Source organism: Dreissena polymorpha, chromosome 9 (assembly GCF_020536995.1).
Source record: "Dreissena polymorpha isolate Duluth1 chromosome 9, UMN_Dpol_1.0, whole genome shotgun sequence".
NCBI lineage: Eukaryota > Metazoa > Mollusca > Bivalvia > Myida > Dreissenidae > Dreissena > Dreissena polymorpha.
Genome location: NC_068363.1, coordinates 26,087,246 through 26,101,632, shown reverse-complemented (window position 1 = coordinate 26,101,632; position 14,387 = coordinate 26,087,246). Strand labels below are relative to the sequence as shown.

Genomic DNA, 14,387 nt, shown 5'->3' with positions numbered 1-14,387 from the left:
GCAACGTGACAAATTGCGGTGATTCCGAGCGACGAGAAAATTTGGGTGATGTCTCGGCGACCGTCGCGCGATGTATCTCGGTGTTACGCAATCAGCGCGAATCACCGCGAACCGCCGTGGTTCACCTTTTTAAGAGATTGACATCAAGGGTTACACTGTACATTACATGTACATGTAACATATATGTATACACTTACATTATACATCGCAATAATAAAGCTTTTGTTGTTGTTGTATGCCATGGGCGTATTAGCTAAAATACTCCCGTTCCGACATGAACGTGATGAAGTAATGTCGGAAGCTTTAACGGCTCCAAATTAATATAACAGCGCAGAAGAATGATCATGCAATAATTATTTAACACAACATGTAAACATTATTTAACTAATTGCATTAGCAGAATGTTTATTAAAACTTACAATCAATTATATTCCAGGCCCGAATACACTACCACTGTTCAAATTCCATATTGTTGCAATATACATGTAGCGTAGCACTGTGTAAATTGAAAGTTGCATAGTGTTTTGCCATTGGTCGGTTATAAATACCTTGTTTCTCTACATGGTATTTGATTTCGACGAAACTAATAATTTGGTAATTTACGAGAAATATGATATAATTTTTCCATTTAAACTTTGATCTTACCGTGTGTGTTAATTGACGTTATTAATAATGTTAATACTTATTTTTGCATTTCATTAAGAATTATAACGTGTAGCCCTTTTGTTAACAGTGTTCAGCAAAATAATCGCGCCTTAAGACACGGGAAATTGTTTAAGTAACACTTTCATTTAAAGGTTAAATGTAATCGGATTCGGTAGATTACATCAGGGTCTTCCCCAGGCCATTTAAGCGCCCCTTGCCGGGGCGCTTGAATTTCGAAATCAGAGTCCCCGGGGCGCTTGAAATTTTCCGATCAGTGTTTTCTTCAGTAAAAGAAAGTGGAGATTGTCCAAAAAAAAATCAAGGTTTCCCTATCAGTGTATCAATATTCCCTGTTTTAAAAGAGCACTCGGTACCTACTTTCACAAGTAATCGCCATAAACACCACATGGGGTAATGGATAATCCACTGATAAGAGAATAGCATGACGCGCGTATCGATTATTCTAGCCACATTACACGGTCATTTAAATGCTGACAAGGATGTATCTGGTAACTTTCCAGTCGTCAAACTGTGAAGTTCATCGTCCAATCGGTTACGAGAATGCTTATGAGGGCAGGGTTAACTATCGGCCATTATTTTTGATTGACGTCGGGCATGAAGTAAGAGTTTATCGCAGCTTGATTAGCAAGAAGTTGTACCATTTGAGTAATATAAAACCGGTAATTAGTACAGTACAGAACATTAAAGATGGTTTCAGGCATCATCATCACACCTTTTTACTGTAAACAAGTGTTACCTATGACTCATAATTAATACGAGAAATTAATTGCAAGTGGTAAACAATTAATTATAGCGAGTAAGTTGTGCAAATGACTCCAGGTTACAATTATGTGATAACAATTTATTTAATTCCAGTTCATGTAAATTTCAATGTCCATTTATAGAACTGATTCACCTCGTTTTTCTGACATTTATTCGACACGCAATGCGCTTTAACAAATTTTCGTTGAATTAATTACGCACACTTGTAAATGTTTCGTCCGATAATCGATAGTTAGAAGACTGATGATGACAACCGGTCGTGATCCTCGTGGACAACGTGAATTTCATGCATAATTCCGTCAAAACATTTATTCGACTCGTAAAGTGTGTAAACAAAGTATCGTTGAATTTATAACACGACGGTTAAATAATTAAATTTGTAATCCGAAACCCATTACCGTAAGTCGATGTTAACGCGTTTTTAATCCGAAACACACTTCGAATGTAAATGTTACCGCAACGTTAAATATTTTTGCTTCAAATTAGCAGTGCAAATTTATTTTGTGTCGAATCTTTTTCTCAATTAAAAAGAGCGCGAAAATTATGCAGCATATACAACGTCGCGTCTATTGCATTCAAATGGCGTGTATTGAGCGTTTTAACAAGCACACAACAGGTCAGGGGATTGACGCATATTCAGAGGCAATATTTCATCAAATCTATAGATAGTCACTTAAAAATGGCAAGGTTAGAAACTTGAAAAATAGTAAGTATACAGTTATAGAGTCGGGTTGAAACGGATGTATTGGGGAATCGTTCGAGTCGGGATTTTACTATCTGTGCGGAAAAGTTTTATAACAATTAAACAATATAAAAAAAATATTTTTAAATGACTGGGGGATTTTTTTGATGAGTCATAGCGCACGAAATGACGTCTTTTGACGCTGTTTTTCTTTGAGTTATAACGCACCACAGAACGTGAATTGACACGTTAAATTTAAAAAAAATCAACGTCGGGAGGGGACACCCCTCCCGAACCCACCCCTGGGGCGCCTGAACAAATTTCTGGGGAAGGTACAGGATTACATCTAATTATTTGGACTAAAATATGCTATACTTATTTATTTTCTGTTTCAGGCTCCAATGCGGATAACTTGCGTTACTTTCCGAGCGTTGTACATACATGCACAATGCTTGATAAGCCGGAAATCGGAAATACATTACTGTTCTATTTTTAAGTACATGTTATTATGAGATCGTGGTAAATAATTTGTTGTTATTACATCATTGCCTATATATTAAAGCCGTTAAACATTGTGTTTGTTTTGCTGGAAAAAAAACACGAGTATATTAAAAATCCTTCGTTCACTCACACCGAGTTACTAGGACTAGGTCGCGAAAATGAATGCCACTTTGAATTATAAACTTTACAACGTCGAAATAAACCAAATCACAATTAAAAGATAGCTATTGCAAGTTCAAAAACAAAACTGAAATATATAAGCGCCGAAATGACTTCTTGATCTCAAAACAATGTGACAAACGTATACAATACCGGATCTCAACCGTTTGAAAGCTCGTGGGCGATCAGAAGGGGAGATTATTTCAACGGTTTCCAGTCAACTCGTACCTAAGTCAACTCGTACCCTAGCCAACTCGTACCCGACTTGGTCAACTCGTACTTTAGTAATTTTTCAGATTGGTCAACTCGTACCTTTTTAATATTTGTTCTTTATGGAAACAAATTGCGATGGGTGTTTACATGCATTAGATGTTTTTTTTATGTTTATTGCAGGTAATGTAACGACTCGCCCCCTTAACGACTCGCCCCACTTTTTATAACGACTCGCCCCACATGAATAACGACTCGCCCCACATATATAACGACTCGCCCTATCAAAATAAAATGTTATATTATATATGGTAATATAAATGAAATAAATGAAATCAATTCATAATATGAATTTAAGGTTCGGCATTGTTTGATAACCATCGTTCAGCGGTTTTTGCCTTATACCTGACCTTATATACGTCTATTGCAGGCATATTCTGAAAAGTAATAATTTTTATTTTATGATGTTTTTTTTACATCTTTGTTCAGTGACAATATTATCATAAAGCAAGAATATTGGATATCGGTATTGCAGGTACGAGTTGACCAATTAAAGTTATATTTTGGCATAGACTAACATAACTTGTATGTTTTTTTTACCAGGGAACGATATGACTAATTAAAGTAATTACCTTAGTATCATTGTGTACACACCGGTCTTTCTGACCTGTGTACTATCGCGAAAGGAATTGTGGGTAGCACTTCTTTTACGAATGAAAAGTGAAAGCGAAAGAAGGTCTGGTAATCATGCTTCTTATAATCGCTATCAGGCTTAATAGAGATTCAAAATCACATTTAAACATAATTTAATAACATTTCTTTAAACAACATTCCGTTTTAAACACACAACAAAAACGAGTTTTCTTTCAATATTAACATTTTCATTCCTACGCAGAACTACTTTGGCGAAAGCATAATTCCCCAAACCAGGGGAATGTGATGCGTCTAAGCATAGAGGTGACAATAACGTAGTGACGTCACCATCTATGTATAGAATGCCTAAGTATTATTTATATATATATATATATATATATATATATATATATATATATATATATATATATATATATATATATATATATATATATATATATATTATTCTTATTAATATGTCCAATATACAAAGATTATATTATCTAAGAAATATATAGAAATCATTTATCTTTCAAAATATATATTTATTAACAACTATCATTATCGATGTTAAAAGAAAAAATCTTACGGTATGAATCAGTAAAATATTTGTTAATTTCTTCCATTGCATGATTTTTATAAATATTACCAAATTGCAAAATAATTATCATCCATGTCGTTACACTTGTGTATTAGTTTATAAATGTTGTTGTTGTTGTTGTTGTTGATATATATGCCTCAAATTATGGTTCGTCTGCAAATTTAGTCCATGATTCAATCAATTAATCAACACCTTAAATACTTATTAACACCTACGTGACACGGGTCGTTAATATCGTAATTTACCTAATCTTCACCTTTGTTAAATATTGATTAACACATTACTTGACACGGGTCGTTAATATCTAAATCGATTTAATCTGCACCTTTGTAAAAATGAAGAACACCTTTGAATCAACTAACAACTAACCAATCAATTAAAAAAGATTATGATTATTGTGTAAAACAAACGGATTTAATGAGTATTTAGATGTTTTAGCATTCTTCAATAAAATATTTAGATTTCCATGTAAATTTGAAACAACGGTCATAATATTCAAATAATTTGAACATAACAATAAAAAGAATGCAAGTTATTGTCTCGTGTGTTTTTATTTTGGCATTTATAAAACACACAAATAAAATATACTACATTAACATTTAACACAAAAAACAATATATTTCACACAGGGTAACAAACAAACCATCTTATACAAATACTACATACATGTATTAAACACAAAAACTTTTATTAAACTTAATACAACTACCGACATAGATTATGTACAGCAACAAAGTTTCACACTTTTAACAGAAACAGAGCCAACACTTGTTTTCAAAGACCACAAACTGGTTCACACAGATCAACACATTGACACAGAAGTGTCCATATCAGACTCGGGCTCGGACTGTTGTTCGGACTCAGACTCGGTCTCTTGGCCAGGCTCGGGCACGGACTCATGATCGGACTCGGGCACAGACTCATTGTCGGACTCGGATTCTGAGATATTGTCGTCACGGAGATATACTTCCATGACCTCAACCGATGGCCGTTCTCTACATGGCACACAAACAAACGAGAGTTCGATTACGCCTTTCACTATTCTGTTGTACTTAGCAAGTGTTTCACCTAAAAAGTATACGAATCGTTCTGATACAAATTTCTTTGTTTCATTTTTTTGTATTGTGGCAATAATAAGGTTAATGCCAAATTCTGTTATGACAATGCCATTTTTTTAATTAAAAGTTTATATTTATAGCCGTTACAATTCCATGATACATCCCTATGTACAAATACAACGACGAAATAAGGCATCCTGCAGACATATATATATTATGTATACATTTAAAGACCTTGATTATTATGCATTTCGTTATACTAGTTTATTGAACATAGAATATAACCACTTGATATAAATTAATATTATATAACTAAAACAAATACACAAAACAACCCCACAATTATATACGTATATACTGACGCTATATGTTAAAGGATGTAAATACCATCAGTTATAACAAAAATAGGTTTTTCCCCCCAGTTTTCGCTTCTATAGAAGTCCGTTTCTCGAATGAAACTTATTAAAAAAAAGTATAAAGGGAGTACTTACAGGATTTACAGTGTCTGTGTTGCCATCTATCACATTCTTCGCACATAATTGCCTTACACTCATCGGAAACAATATGTCCACAAACAACACAAACACAGTAACTATCTCCCTCATCCATGACGATGCAGATTAATTAAACAAAACACTTTTTATATTATAATCAACAATAAACAATAAATGAAATTAAGTCCAAGACACGAAACACAGAGTCCGTATTTAGTTTCAAGATATTAATGATTAATGATTAAAGCCAATCTGCAAAGCCTTTCTATAGTAATTTGGGGATTAACTCATATAAAAGTGAGAACAAAATACTCCTTTAACTTCAAAGTGGATCATACCTTTAATTGGTTAAGTCATCATGCGGTGTTTACAATCAAATATTTCTTCAACGAAAATGCCGACAACTACCGCGCGTGTCATTTTAGATGCACGACAAACACATTGTTTAACAAATCGCCGACGGTCCTGTTGTCATAAAGGTGTTTTTAGTCAACATTTAATCAAACAAAACGCCGACAAACACGTCGTTTATAATTATACACGTATGAAAAATAATGAACTTGTCTACTTTTGAAAAAAAAAATTGTATAACCTTTATCTATATTCATATCAAAAACATATACAAAAACATATTTCACGTCTTTGATATATATAAAAAAAATAGGAGGGTACGTGTTAACCAATTCGGGTACGAGTTGACTATTGGGGGTAGGAGTTGACCAAAAATCGGGTACGAGTTGACCAACTCGGGTACGAGTTGACCGAAGGTACGAGTTGACATAGGTACGAGTTGACTAGCTTCGCGTCTGTTTTAAATAAAACACAAATAAACAAATATGTGAAACGTAATCAAAGGAAACATGAATTGGAATATAATTCACGAAAAATAAATGAATATAGCATATTTTTCAAGCATTGACTTTTGTTTCATAACAGATAAATGAAACTATAAAAATTCAAATATTGTTTGACAAGAGTCGAAGAGAAGAACACAGGTTTGAAACCCCAATCTTTTTAACAATATTTACACTGTGTAACCCCAATGTGCGGGAACAAAAACTGTCACATGACCACAAATGCGAACGACCACGGCTATTTTTCGGATAAAACGTCAATCGAAGGTATGTTTTCTTACGTTTTCTCCGTTTTAGCAGAGCACATGTTACAATGCCTTGGTGCACCGTACTCAGTGCGAATTCTACTTTTCATTGATGTATTGCTCATATTTTTAGGTATAATACTTTTTGAGAACATTCAATGACAAATATCGAACTTGACGATGTAGACGACCACACATCTTGTTTCTGTGTCCGTTTCTCTTTTAAAAGACCAAGTTGTCAATGTTTAACTGTACTAATAAGACCAACAGAACAGTTTCGAAATCTAAATGGTTTAAAAAGGTTATAAACATTGTCTTAAGTATAATTATAAAGGGAAAATAAATGTGCGAACGACCACACTTGAAAACCATTTGCGAAAGACCACACTTTGTATATAAATTTATGCGAACGACCACACTTAATTATTAAACACTCGTACGAATGCACGCAAGCGCGCGCGCACACACGCGCACGCACGCACACACACACACACACACAAATATACATACATACACATGCAGAAACATACATACACATTCATATACACATGCAGATTCATGCATAAATATGCAGAAACATACATACAGATGTAGATACATACATGCACATGCAGATACATACATACACATGCAGATACATACATACACATGCAGATACATACATACACATGCAGATACATGCATACACATGCAGATACATACATACACATGCAGATACATACATACACATGCAGATACATACATACACATGCAGATACATACATACACATGCAGATACATGCATACACATGCAGATACATACATACACATGCAGATACAGCAATAAATATGCAGATACATACATACACATGCAGATACATACATACACATGCAGATACATACATACACTTACAGATACATACATACACATGCATACATACATACACATGCAGATACATACATACACATGCAGATACACGCATACACATGCAGATACTTACATACACGTGCATATATATACACACGCAGATACATACATAAACATGCAGATACATGCCTAAATATGCAGATACATACATACACATGCATATACACATGCAGATTCATGCATAAGTATGCAGATACATACATACACATGCAGATACACGCATACACATGCAGATACATACATACACGTGCATATACATACACACGCAGATACATACATAAACATGCAGATACATGCCTAAATATGCAGATACATACATAAACATGCAGATACATACACACATACACATGCAGATGCATACATACACATGCAGATACATACATTAACATGCAGATATATAAATACACATGCAGATACATACTTAAACATGCAGATACATACATACACATGCAGATACACACACACACGCGCGCGCACACACACACATGCTAACAATAACAATAACTTTTAAATTTGATCTTTTTCAGTATTTTAACAAGATGCGACGAAAAACAAAGCTTAACTTACATAGAGTCAAATCCAGAAGATCGAAATGTGGTTATGCTGACATGACGCGAGAACTGCTTCAACTTGTCGCGAAAGATGATGTAAACGCTCGGAAAACTTTGTTGCCACAAAAGAAATTCATCAACACCAAGATCTCGAACAAATCAGCACACCTATGCATGACGCCTTCGCGAACCAACAAACGCAAACTGACACCGTTGAAATCTCCTATTAAGACTCCTTTCAAATCTCCCATTTACAAAGCAAGAGCAATCGGTAAGAGATGTCCATCGTCTTTGTCTTGATGTACGATGTCGAATGTATCAACAAGTCCAACAAGAGACTTTTTCTTAAGTGGTATCCGCTTTTTTAAAAGCATTGAGCGTTGACTTATCTGATAAAGAAGCACTTAACATAATTCTTTATTTTGCTCAAGCTCAACGAAGGGGACGGTGGAAATAGATTCCCTAAATATAAGCTTATGCGTTCAAAAATCTTCATAATAGGCCCGCCGTTTTTCAATTAATTTTTGTTTAGAACCTTTGTATACTTTAGTATAATTTAGTATATAGTCATAGAATATTCATGCATATAACAATATATATTTTATTATAGACCATTTATATACCGTACGGGACGATCGCATAAATATCATCTGCTGGAGAAGTCTAAGGATTTATCATCAGAGTGTGACCAGAACTGTGCGGCATGCGTCTCTAGATTCAGAGCAGTCGTAACTGATATTACGATCAAGTAAGTTAGTTGGACTTACTGTAGGCTATGAAAACAAACTTCGTTTTGTTTATCCCGCTAGTACATATATGGCTTTATATGCTCAATTCCGATCGTTATGACAAAACAAATATCAATTGGAAACCACGTGCATTGTTTAACTTTGAAATAGGCTAGCAATGTTTAAAGTTTGAAAAATATTTTTAAGTTACAAATACTTAAATACGAACCATTTAAATTTGTTTCAATATATTTTATCATCATATTTGCGCTAACTGATGTTTAAAATAATAAAGCTCAATATGGTATTCAATCTTACAGAGACCATTTCTTTGATCATCGAAAAGGGAGTAAGAAGAAAGGCGGGACCGTTGATATGGACAGAAACTCTATACAAATAGGCGCCCTTGGTGTTAGGTGGGAAAAAGCTAGAAGAAATGATTCCAAAATGCTGGTTACTTCTAAAATGGGCTTAACAGACGTCATCTAATTTTCATTGTGTTTTGTGTACTATATTAAAACAGCAAAACGATGAATTCGAATGTAAATAATATAGATTATATACCAGCAACATGTAATGACATATTCATTTAAAGGTAAATATATGTACTTATGCGAACATTTACCAACTGAATGTGCATGTGTTTCTCCATATTGTATACGTATCCCATGCGTAAGTGGCGTATGTGGATACGCAACTTATTGTTTAACTTGTTATACGTGTTAATATATGCATATTAAATTTCATAAATGAGGTGGAAGTCTTATGAAATATGCAGTTACTAGTATTTACAATGGTGTTGAATGGTGAAACGAGTGAAAATTTATATTTGTATCCTTTCTATCACAAAACTGTACATTCATTTTATTTACCACAAACATTTTTTTCTGATTAACAATTTATTATAAAAAAAATAATCAAAGACAAAGATCACAGTGCGGATATTTGCAAACATAAAACTGTCAGTCTAAAATGTATACTTATGTTTTCCTGAACACATTATCACAGAACATAAAAATAATAGCACTGAGTGTAAATAGTCATAAATCATCACATTAATGACTTCGCCATATGGAACATCAAGTATGCATTTATATAATACAAAAGCAAACCATCAATCAAATTGTGTTGAAACTTTTGACTAGAATTGTGTATATAATATCTGTATTAATCAGGTTTCTGTATCGTGTGACTCATTTATACTTCAAATGAGCGTAACAAATTGTATAAACTATTTTAATTAATCTACAACATCGTTATCGTTAACGCATAAAAAAACATTTACAAACGAAACATGAACTACAGAACAAGGTCTTTATAAATGATTTATCACAAGCACCAATTTATAACAAATACTATGTCACTAGAAAAACAGCAAACAACTCGTAAATGAAGATGAAAAATACCCACGAAATGGCTTCTTTCAAGCAGGTGAAAAACAATGTTGATGCCAAAATTGTGTTCCGAGTACACATTGATCACACACAAAGATTAGATTTTAGACGTAGATATTCGAATTTAGTCGCCTAGTTTCATGGAGCATTACTCTGAATAAATGGACATATCGACGGTTACCCCTCTATAAATACATATATAAAATACAATGATTGTAAGGTATATACCACAAAAAGCAATACTATGTTGATTGAATCGTTAAAAAATATAACATCTAAAATATTGATTAACCAACACGTCCTCTGTTTGATTAAAACTCACACTTATGGAATCCGATTGCATCACATCAAAGTATATTTACAAGTCCGGTATCTACCGGCTTGGAGGTATTGCCATGTACATTATATTACTATAAGCTACTACAATGTTGCCGCAGTCGCTAAAATATCCCATTGAAAACTATGTATAATTATTGAAATATATATGCTACTAAGTGACTATCAACAAGATATCTACGTTTTAAGCAATAATTTTAATATTTTTTAAAACTGTATAAGCCGAAAATTTGTCCCTATAAAATAGTGTTGCATCCACAAAAATTACGTCTTGTACTTATACAAAGTATGAACAACAGAACTATGAAGTTTCAGTTTGATGCACATAATTGTTTGTTGTTAAGTTCGCATGTACAATGATGCAGGTATCGTGAACAAGGTAAAACAAGAGAATTTACCTAAGTGAGAGGGGACAACTCTGCAATAAATAGCATGACATACACCAAAACGAAGTATTGTATATATTATAAAACTCATTTAAAAAATTTCATTTTAATACACAACAAACTCCAATATACCACACAAACTGTGTTTGGACGGGTAAAAGGACCATGTATAAAATGTATGTAACTACACATAATCACTTCACGGACAGCACAATACAAATGCATGATTGGCGAACTGTACACTTGGCGTCGCTTAATTACTGCTGTGTACTTTCATGTGACGAGACAGGCTACTTCGATGCCGGAATACTTTGTCACACTTCAAACATTTCAAGTTATGTTCTTCGTTGTGCATATCTATGTGTGCCTTTAAATTGGAATTCTCAGCAAAACGTACGCCACATTTATCACACGCAATTGTCTGCCCATTTTCCCGCCGCATGTGCTTCTGCAGGTCAGCATTTGTAGGAAATGACTTACTGCACTTGGTACACACGAATGCCTTCTCTTCGCCATGTACATGGCATCTACAATTATAATTATCAGTAAATTTTAATAGCGTTTAATTATATAAGAACCTTCTCAATTTTCTTATTTTAGTCAAAATATTTTATAATGGGTCAATAAGTATTAATCATATGGTGTAAAGCCCAAGTCTCACTATTGCCGGTGTAGCACCGCTTAATCCCGGTTTGATAGAGCCGGTCGGCCGGCGACTTCCGGGATGATCGATGGTTATTTTTTAGCGCGGTAACATATTCCCGGTTTACATCCTGGCAGAGTCCCGGTCGGCCCCGGTAGAGCTACGGTTTATCCCGGTGAGTTCCGGTCGTAGCCGGGGGAGTCCCGGTCGTAGTCGGTAGCGTCCCGGTGAAAGCCGGTGGCGTCCCGGCAGAGCTCCGGTGACATGCCGGTGGAGATACGGTGCTGCCCCGGTTGTTCCCGGTGCCGCGCCGGTTGTTCCCGGTACGTCCCGGTGACTCCCGGTTCATGCTGGAGGCAATAACCGTAACTCTGCCGTGATTAACCGGCTACAACCGGGGCTCCACCGGCACGAACCGTAGCTCTACCGGCATTAATTGGTGAAACGTAGCTACACCGGGACTCTGCCGGCATTCATCGGGGCTATACCGGCGTCAGACCGGGACGTTGCCGTAGTTCTGCCGGGGTCAAAAGCATCTCAGATAAACCCCGGTTCGTGCCGGTGGAGCTACGGTGCTGCCCCGGTTGTTCCCGGTGCCGCGCCGGTTGTTTCCGGTACGGCCCGGTGACTCCCGGTTCATCCCGGAGGTATTAAACATTTTAATAGTTTGCCGGTGGAGCCCCGGTTGTACCCGGTTCATCCCGGACATTCCTGGTGGAGCCCCGGTTCATACCGGTAGACCCCGGATCACGCATCGGGGCTCCACCGGCATCGCAAAATGTGTTAGTGAGACTGGGCCTTAAACTATCAGTACTTCAAGCTGTTTATTAAGCCCATGTTGATCCCATTACAAACATAAGCAAGTAAGACTTTTTGCATGTGACATGATACACTAGTTATGAAATACAATAGTTTTGATAGGTTAAGCACCCATCTTTGCTGTGTCGATTTTGTACCTCTTATTTATTTGTAAAATTTCATCAGGGTTAAATAGAAATTAAAAAGAAGAAATTAACCGCATATTTTTGTATTAATTACACTTTCTGACAAACATAATTCAATATATGATTAACACAATTATTGTACCTGTGCCTGTTCAGATTCGCCTTGCTGAAGAACACTTTATCGCAGCATGTATATCCCTTCCCAGTCCCTGTGTGACTAATCTCATGCTGGCGCAGAGACGACTTGCTTTTAAGTACGTTGCCACAATAGCGGCATATATGTGGGTCTGAGCGATCCATCTGAAATATACATTTTATTGCATGCATACATGTGTCAAGAATACAGTGTGTGGTCGTTCGCCTATAACTTGGGTGTGGTCGTTCGCCAATTTCAAAACAAATGTCGTCGGTCGTTCTAAATAATAAAATAATAATATTGAGACTTATATTTGGTCGTATTTGAAATAAATACGCATAATGACAGTAATAAAACCTTCATTTGTAATCGCTTTAACAACAAACACAGGTATTAGTAAAAATGTGTGGTCGTCTACATCGTCAAGTTCGATATTTGTCATTGAATGTTCTCAAAAAGTATTATACCTAAAAATATGAGCAATACATCAATGAAAAGTAGAATTCGCACTGAGTACGGTGCACCAAGGCATTGTAACATGTGTTCTGCTAAAACGGAGAAAACGTAAGAAAACATACCTTCGATTGACGTTTTATCCGAAAAATAGCCGTGGTCGTTCGCATTTGTGGTCATGTGACAGTTTTTGTTCCCGCACATTGAACCCAGGCACCTGAAATCATACATGTACACAACAACGAATATGGGAAGAATTTTATTGAGAAATTTCGTGTCAAGATGGATTTTTAGTATAGTAAGTTCATTTGTTCTTCAAATTATGTTTTCCATAATTTTTCAACATTAAGTTAGAAGAATGGATTGATACTGGCAGCGAGAGAGTCGTACCCGCAATAATACCGGGGGATTACCGGGTTATTATAGTATCCACAGTCAAAGACATAATTTAACAAAAGATATTTTATTATAGATTATGACATCTTGGGGGCGACATAACATATTCAAGACATCTTCTTGGTTTCTTTGAAATTCAATTCGGCTGTTTCAGGTTTGTATTACATACGTTTAAATATTTTGTTAGAAGTTAATGCTTAACCCTTTCTTTAAAAAACTTCTTCAAACCAACCAGTCAACAATATTTGACAGGAGAAGTATTTAGGTGAATCTGTGTATAGTTTGTCCAAATCATGTTATGTAAAACATGTCTATACAGTATTATAAAACTTACAAATCACAGTTGTGATCAGATTATTATATAACTTGCACAGTGTCTTTATATCAATGAGGACTTGTGTCCTATTAAGAATGATAAAACATACCCACATTAACAATAATCTTCACTTGCCATAGCCAATATTTATTTCTTTATTTGTGCATGTCTTTTATAGGGTGATGTCATTCAAATAAGGTTTGGAGAATTCTCCTTGCTGGGTACGCTTGATACCTGGTAGCAGGAATGGAGAGAGATGGATCCAATCCAAGAGAATCCGATCCTTTTAACGACAGATGTGTCAAGAAAATGGTCTTTAAAAGGTATGTGGA

The 14,387-nt window shown here is 35.3% G+C and overlaps 2 protein-coding genes and 1 long non-coding RNA gene across 3 annotated transcripts in view; 1 reads left to right on the top strand and 2 right to left on the bottom strand.

Annotated features, from left to right (window-relative positions):
- LOC127843709 (endonuclease/exonuclease/phosphatase family domain-containing protein 1-like) overlaps positions 1 to 14,387 on the bottom strand; it is a 560,124-nt gene that overhangs the window by 24,910 nt on the left and 520,827 nt on the right. The window lies entirely within an intron of this gene.
- LOC127843728 (uncharacterized) lies at positions 6,807 to 9,053 on the top strand. Its single transcript, XR_008032308.1, has 3 exons — positions 6,807 to 6,887; positions 8,300 to 8,594; positions 8,934 to 9,053. It is a non-coding gene; the product is annotated as an uncharacterized LOC127843728 (long non-coding RNA).
- Positions 10,291 to 13,552, bottom strand: LOC127843718 (zinc finger protein 528-like). Its single transcript, XM_052373472.1, has 3 exons — positions 13,469 to 13,552; positions 12,897 to 13,054; positions 10,291 to 11,694 (listed from the first exon to the last, which is right to left on the bottom strand). The coding sequence occupies exons 1-3, from the start codon at positions 13,511 to 13,513 to the stop codon at positions 11,421 to 11,423; spliced, it is 477 nt and encodes a 158-aa protein (XP_052229432.1). The 5' UTR covers positions 13,514 to 13,552; the 3' UTR covers positions 10,291 to 11,420.

Coding starts and splice junctions, on each gene's coding strand:
- LOC127843718 (XM_052373472.1), bottom strand. CDS start 13,513: ATGCGAACGACCACGGCTATTTTTCGGATAAAACGTCAATCGAAG. Junction 13,055..13,468: donor GGATAAAACGTCAATCGAAG/GTATGTTTTCTT, acceptor TGTATATTTCAG/ATGGATCGCTCAGACCCACA. Junction 11,695..12,896: donor GCGAATCTGAACAGGCACAG/GTACAATAATTG, acceptor TTATAATTGTAG/ATGCCATGTACATGGCGAAG.